The 6,568-nt window shown below is 62.9% G+C and overlaps 1 protein-coding gene and 1 non-coding gene across 3 annotated transcripts in view; one reads left to right on the top strand and one right to left on the bottom strand.

The window, feature by feature from the left end:
- Positions 1-255: 255 nt before the first annotated feature.
- Positions 256-328, bottom strand: TRNAR-UCG (transfer RNA arginine (anticodon UCG)). Its single transcript has one exon. It is a non-coding gene; the product is annotated as a tRNA-Arg (tRNA).
- Positions 329-416: 88 nt separating this feature from the next.
- Positions 417-6,568, top strand: part of POLG (DNA polymerase gamma, catalytic subunit) — a 10,204-nt gene continuing 4,052 nt past the window's right edge. For both annotated transcript variants that reach the window (XM_048956239.1, XM_048956240.1), the window contains exons 1-20: positions 417-483; positions 847-1,453; positions 1,532-1,712; positions 2,030-2,197; positions 2,736-2,882; positions 3,054-3,133; positions 3,266-3,448; positions 3,516-3,655; positions 3,729-3,852; positions 3,921-4,145; positions 4,242-4,359; positions 4,446-4,514; positions 4,642-4,761; positions 4,884-5,044; positions 5,137-5,190; positions 5,259-5,376; positions 5,464-5,599; positions 5,674-5,920; positions 5,999-6,121; positions 6,313-6,484. In XM_048956239.1, the coding sequence (XP_048812196.1) occupies positions 876-1,453; positions 1,532-1,712; positions 2,030-2,197; positions 2,736-2,882; positions 3,054-3,133; positions 3,266-3,448; positions 3,516-3,655; positions 3,729-3,852; positions 3,921-4,145; positions 4,242-4,359; positions 4,446-4,514; positions 4,642-4,761; positions 4,884-5,044; positions 5,137-5,190; positions 5,259-5,376; positions 5,464-5,599; positions 5,674-5,920; positions 5,999-6,121; positions 6,313-6,484 (3,144 nt within the window). In that variant the 5' untranslated portion in view covers positions 417-483; positions 847-875. The remainder of the gene's footprint in view (positions 484-846; positions 1,454-1,531; positions 1,713-2,029; positions 2,198-2,735; positions 2,883-3,053; positions 3,134-3,265; positions 3,449-3,515; positions 3,656-3,728; positions 3,853-3,920; positions 4,146-4,241; positions 4,360-4,445; positions 4,515-4,641; positions 4,762-4,883; positions 5,045-5,136; positions 5,191-5,258; positions 5,377-5,463; positions 5,600-5,673; positions 5,921-5,998; positions 6,122-6,312; positions 6,485-6,568) is intronic.

Below are 6,568 nucleotides of genomic sequence, written 5' to 3'. Positions count from 1 at the left end.
CGAGCGGCAGCGGCGGGCCCGCAGCGACACCTGGCGGCGCGGCGCGATACTGCGACACGGGGCACAGCGCGGCGCCCTGCGAGCCCTGCCGCGTCCGGCTGGGCCCCGCGCGCTCACGGCCCCAGCACGGCCCCAGCACGGCCCCGCCGCCGCTCCGACCCGGACAGCGCAGCGCTCGCCGCCGTCACCCGCTGACGGCCAAAAGGAAGGGCGGAACAAACAAAAACAGGCGCTTTGCTCCTGCGCCTTCAGCACCGACCGCGGCAGGACTCGAACCTGCAATCTTCTGATCCGAAGTCAGACGCCTTATCCATTAGGCCACGCGGCCGCCTGCAGAAAGGCTTTTTCGCGCGCCCTACTGGCTCAGCTGCCGGCGAGCAGTGCGGCTGCGCGAGGGGCGGGTGGGGGGGCGGGGCGTCCGCGCGGCCGGAAGTTGCCCCGGAGCTCCGCGTTGCAGCGCGCTGTGAGCTGAGCTGGGGGCAGGTGGGCGCGTGGGGGAAGTGTGGGGCTGCACGGCTCGGGGAACGGGAGGTGCGGAGTTTTGGGGGCGCGTGCAGAGCCGTAGAGCGCGCTTGTGGGGGTGTTGTATGCCTCGCAGGAGTGTTGCACGCGTGCAGAGGTGTAGAATGCTTTGCGTGTCCTTCAGGGGTATTGCATGCTTTGCAGGGGTGTTGCATACATGCAGATGCGGTGCGTGCCTTGCAGGAGTGTTGCATGCTTTGAGAGCGCGGTGCAGCTCAGCTGCGCATCCCGGCACGCCGCACACCTGCAAGGTGTTGCTTTTAGCAGCGCCGGTTGAGGTTCTCTCCGCAAACCCTTCCCCTCACTGCCCCTCTCCCCTTACAGGAGGACCCCCCCCGTCCAGCAGCACCGCGATGCTCCGCGCTCTCCGCCGAGGCTCAGCGCCGTGCCGCGCCTCCTCCCGGCCGTGCTCCGGCCCCTCCGCCCACCGCCCGCAGCCACGCGGCGACGAGGCCGAGCCCTCGGAGCGCGGCGAGCGCCGCGTGAACCCGCTGCACATCCAGATGCTGTCCCGTAACCTCCACGAGCAGATCTTCCGCGGCGCGAGCGTGCAACACTCGGAGGCGGCCGTGCGGCGCAGCATCGAACACCTGCGGCAGCACGGCTTGTGGGGCCGGCACGGCCCGTCGCTGCCCGACGTGAGTTTGCGTTTGCCCCGCATGTACGGCGCCGACATCGACGAGCATTTCCGCCGCCTGGCGCAGAAGCAGAGCCTGCCCTACCTGGAGGCGGCCGAGGAGCTGCTGCGCTGCCGCCTGCCCCCCGTTCCCCAAAGCTGGGCCGAGCAGCAGGGCTGGACACGTTACGGCCCCGACGGGCGGCCCCAGGCGGTGGAGTGCCCGCGGGAGCGCGCGTTGGTGCTGGACGTGGAGGTGTGCGTGGCCGCCGGGCAGTGCCCGACCATGGCCGTGGCGGTGTCCCCGCACGCGTGGTGAGCGAGCAGCGCGTTCCCCCCTCCCTCCCGCCGCCGGTGCGGTGCAGGGCGCCGACCGCGTGCCCCGTGCCGCAGGTACTCGTGGTGCAGCCGGCGCCTGCTGGAGCAGCGTTATTCGTGGGGCCCCCGCCTGGCGCTGCACGACCTCGTGCCCCTGGAGGGGACCGGCAGGCAGCAGGAGGGCGGTGAGAGGGTGGTGGTGGGGCACAATGTGGCTTTCGACCGTGCCTTCATCAGGGAGCAGTACCTCGTCCAGGTGAGTGCACGTGGCCGTGCTGCTTCGGCTGCTTTGCTGCCGCGTGGTGCTGGGGCTGTGCAGAAGCTGGCGCCAGGTGAGCTGCACAGTGATGCTTCGTGCTGCGCCTCGCTGCCTGTATCATGGAGCAATAAAATGGTGTGGGTTGGAAGGGACCTTAAAGCCCACCCTCCTGCCACGGGCTGGGTGTCCCCACCAGCTCAGGCTGCCCGGGGTCCCATCCGACCTGGTCTGGGGCACCTGCAGCTCAGGGCAGCCTGTGTCCAGCACATTTGTCCCTCAGCACATCCTGGGTTATGACTGCTGTCTCCCTGCAGGGCTCCCGGGTGCGTTTCCTGGACACCATGAGCATGCACATGGCCATCTCGGGGCTGACGGGTTTCCAGCGCAGCCTCTGGATGGCTGCCAAGCATGGCAAGAGGAAGGGGCTGCAACAGGTCAGGCAGCACATAAAGAAAACACGCAACAAAGCTGAGGGGCCGGCGGTGAGTATGAAGCTGAGCCCCAGCTGCTCCCTGCAGCTTAGGAGTGGCTCTGCTGCATGAATCGCTCCCAGTGGCTTCCAGAGAAAGTGGGCAGGGGATGGGAAAGATAGAATAGGATAGAATGGAATGGGTCAGAATGAGGTGAAATGGAGTGAGAAGAAATGGAATAAGATAAAATGGAATGGGATGAGGTGGGGTGGAACAGAACCGAATGGAGTGGAGTGGAGTTGGATGGAGAAGGATAGAATGGAAAGGAGTAGGAAAGGATGCAATGGAATGGAAGAGAATAGGATGGAATAGAAAAGAGCTTGTTGGAATGGGATGGAATTGGTGGGATGCAGTGGAATGAGATGAGGTGGAGTGGAATTGAACTGGATGGGATGGAATGGAATATGGTAGAACAAAGTGGGATGGAATAGAATGGAATGGATGAAAGTAGGATTGAATAGGATGGGATGGGATGACCATCCCTTAATCCTTTACCCGCTGCTCCCTTGGCTGCGGGGCTGGGCTCTGCCTCCACTGTTGCCTGCTGCAGGTTTCTTCGTGGGACTGGGTGCACGTCAGCAGCATCAACAACCTGGCAGATGTGCATGCCCTGTATGTGGGAGGGGAACCGCTGCAGAAGGAGGCACGAGAGCTGTTTGTTAAGGGGACCATGGCTGATGTCAGGAATAACTTCCAGGTATGGGCAGTGGTGCTTGGGATGGCAATGGAGCAGGAAACAGCTTTTGTTGGTGTTTTTTTTTCCCTTTGGTGCATGGCTGGTACCTATTGCAAAGGATTTGTGTGTACGGGTGAAGCTGTGCTGGGTTCTGTGGCTTCTCCCTGTGCTGGTGACATGCTGTGTTCCCAGGAGCTGATGTCATACTGTGCCAGCGATGTCCGGGCCACCCATGAGGTGTTTCAGGAGCAGCTGCCACTCTTCATGGAGAGGTGAGAGGGGCTAGAGGGGGCTGGGTGAAGTCATGAATGCAAGGCACACTCACATTGGGTGTGGGCTGGTGCTTGGAGGGCAGCTCCCCTCCAGGAGGTGCCCAATTCCCAACCTCTGGCTTTGGACTCCAGGTGCCCCCACCCCGTGACGTTTGCTGGGATGCTGGAGATGGGGGTGGCCTACCTGCCAGTCAACGGCAACTGGAGGAGGTACCTGGATGATGCTCAGGGCACCTATGAAGAGCTCCAGAAGGAGATGAAAAAGTCCTTGATGAACCTGGCCAACGATGCCTGCCAGCTGCTGCACGAGGACAGGTATGGGGAGAGGCACAGGACCAGGCTGAGCACTGGTTGCAGGGGGAGAGCAACAGTGTGTCCACAGGTACAAGGAGGACCCCTGGCTCTGGGATCTGGAGTGGGACACGCAGGAGTTTAAACAGAAGAAACCCCCAAAGAGGAGGAAAGATCAGAAAATAAACAGTGAAGCCTCAGAGACGGGATCTGCTCAGGAGTGGCAGGAAGGTGAGCATGGAGGGATGCTGCAGTGCTTGCAGGGCGATGGGCTGGGGGGATGCTCAGCCCCCTGTGCTGTCAGATCCCGGTCCCCCCAGTGAGGAGGAGGAGCTGAGAGCCCCCGAGAGTCACACCTGCCTGGAACGCCTGAAGGAGACGGTCACACTGCAGCCCAAGAGGCTGCAGCACCTCCCGGGCCACCCAGGGTGAGTTGAGGACAGCGGGGCACCCAGTGGCTGCTCCCTGCTCCCTGACCCACGGCCGTGCCCCACAGCTGGTACCGCAAGTTGTGCCTGCGCCTGGAGGAGGAGGGCTGGGTGCCGGGGCCCAGCCTCATCAGCCTGCAGATGCGGGTGACCCCAAAGCTGATGCGCCTGGCCTGGGATGGCTTCCCCCTGCACTACTCGGAGAAGCATGGCTGGGGCTACTTGGTGCCAGGGCGGCAGGACAACCTGCCTGCAGCCTCCGCAGAGCCGGAGGGGCCTGTCTGCCCACACAGGTGAGGGAGCGTGGGGGATGGAGAGTCTATAGCTGGGATACGGAGCTCTGTAAGGGGCTCAGCTGCAGCATTTGGTTGAGCTCTGTGCCCTGGCAGGGCGATCGAGCGACTGTATCGGCAGCACTGCCTGCAGAGGGGCCAGGAGCAACCCCCAGAAGAGGTCGGCGTGGAGGATGAGCTGATGGTGCTGGAGGGTAGCAGCATGTGGCAGAAGGTGTGTGGTGTGGGGTCTGGGATGAGGAAATACCCCATAATCAAGGCTGGGAATGGTTATGTGAGCTGCCCCGCTCTGTGCTGCAGGTGGAGGAGCTGAGCCAGCTGGAGCTGGACATGGAGCGGCCGGGCAGGGCAGAGCAGGGCCAGATGCAGGTAAGCAGAGTTCCTTGTGGGATGCAGTGGTGAATCTGATCCCGTTTCCGTGATCCCTCTGTGCTGGGGGTTCCCAGCAGAGAACAGGGACACCGTGCCCGGCATCACCTCACGCTGCCACTTGCAGGATGAGGACGGGCTGCCAGAACTGATGGAGGAGAGCAGCCAGCCCTCGTTCCACTACGGCAACGGCCCCTACAATGATGTCAATGTTCCTGGATGCTGGTTCTTCAAGCTGCCCCACAAGGCAAGTTGGAGCTATCCCTGCTCCCTCGCCCCACGGGGTGATGGCAGAGGTGTTCCTAGCTGAGGTTGGAGAGTGTGTGGGGCTGCGTTGCGTTGAACCCTGGCATCTCCTTGCTGCTGAAGGACGGCAATGAGAACAATGTGGGGAGCCCCTTCGCCAAGGACTTCCTGCCCCGCATGGAGGACGGCACGCTGCGGGCTGCTGTGGGACGAACCCATGGGACCAGAGCCCTGGAGATCAACAAGATGGTGTCCTTCTGGAGGAACGCTCACAAACGGGTCAGGTCAGCCTGGTGCCTTGAATCCCTGTGGCTGGGGCTGCGTTGTGCCCTGTGGGCTGCGCAGACAGCATGCTGTGTTGTTGTGTATCCCTCAGTTCCCAGGTGGTCGTTTGGCTGAAGAAGGGGGAGCTGCCCCGCGTGGTGACCAGGTACAGAGCGAGATGGCTGGGCTGGGGGAGCCTGTAGGGCCCGTGCTCACCCTGTGCCCATGCAACAGGCACCCGGCCTACAACGAGGAGGAGGATTACGGGGCCATCCTGCCGCAGGTGGTGACCGCGGGCACCATCACCCGTCGGGCCGTGGAGCCCACGTGGCTGACAGCCAGCAACGCCCGGGTAGGGCTACGTGCAGGCAGTGGGGCTGGGGCCGTGGGCTGTGGTGCAGCACGTGGGGTGTGCTGAGCTGGGCGCCGTGTGCTGCAGGCTGACCGTGTGGGCAGCGAGCTGAAGGCCATGGTCCAGGTGCCGCCTGGCTACTCTCTGGTGGGTGCAGATGTGGACTCCCAGGAGCTGTGGATAGCGGCGGTCCTGGGCGAGGCTCACTTTGCCGGCATGCATGGTAAGCAAGGCTGTGTCTTTGGGCACTGCAACGCCATCCCTGTGCTGTGCTTGACCCCTTCCTCCCCGCTGCAGGGTGCACGGCCTTTGGCTGGATGACCCTGCAAGGGAAGAAGAGCGACGGGACCGACTTGCATAGCAAGACAGCCGCCACGGTGGGCATCAGCCGGGAGCACGCCAAGGTCTTCAACTATGGGCGCATCTACGGGGCTGGGCAGCCCTTCGCCGAGCGGCTGCTGATGCAGTTCAACCACCGGCTGACGCAGCAGCAGGCGCGTGAGAAGGCACAGCAGATGTACGCTGTCACAAAGGGCATCCGGAGGTGGGTGCTGCCTGTGGGGTGAGTCCTGGCTGCCTCCTGGGCATGCGTTACCCTGAGCCGGGTGCTGTTCTCCTCCAGGTTTCATCTCAGCGAGGAGGGCGAGTGGCTGGTGAAGGAGCTGGAGCTGGCTGTGGATAGAGCAGAAGATGGTACGGTGTCGGCCCAGGATGTGCAGAAGATCCAGAGAGAAGCCATGAGAAAGTGAGATGTTCTGACCCCAGTGGGTGCTTGTGGCACGGCTTCCCCTGCAGCCCCGCTCTTAGATGCACCCCAGTTTGGTCTGGGGGCTCTCCCAGCAGAATGCTGCAGGGATCATCTGACTGTCCCAGCCCCAAAGAAAGTGTTGAGGACTTGTCCCACACTTTTCAGCAGCCTTCCCTCTGCTCCCATAGGTCCCGAAGAAAGAAGAAGTGGGACGTGGTGGCTCACCGAATGTGGGCTGGAGGCACTGAGTCCGAAATGTTCAACAAGCTGGAGAGCATCGCCCTGTCTGCCTCACCGCAGACCCCGGTGCTGGGCTGCCATATCAGCAGGGCTCTGGAGCCTGCAGTGGCCAAAGGGGAGGTAAGAATGTGGCTCTGTGGTGCTGAGCTCCTCGCACTGCTTGTCTGAAATAGCAGTCCCAAATCCAGCCCTTCTCAGGGTGGA

Source organism: Lagopus muta, chromosome 10, assembly GCF_023343835.1.
Source record: "Lagopus muta isolate bLagMut1 chromosome 10, bLagMut1 primary, whole genome shotgun sequence".
Taxonomy (NCBI): domain Eukaryota; kingdom Metazoa; phylum Chordata; class Aves; order Galliformes; family Phasianidae; genus Lagopus; species Lagopus muta.
Note: the sequence above shows the minus strand (reverse complement) of the source record. Positions and strands in the feature narration are given on the sequence as shown.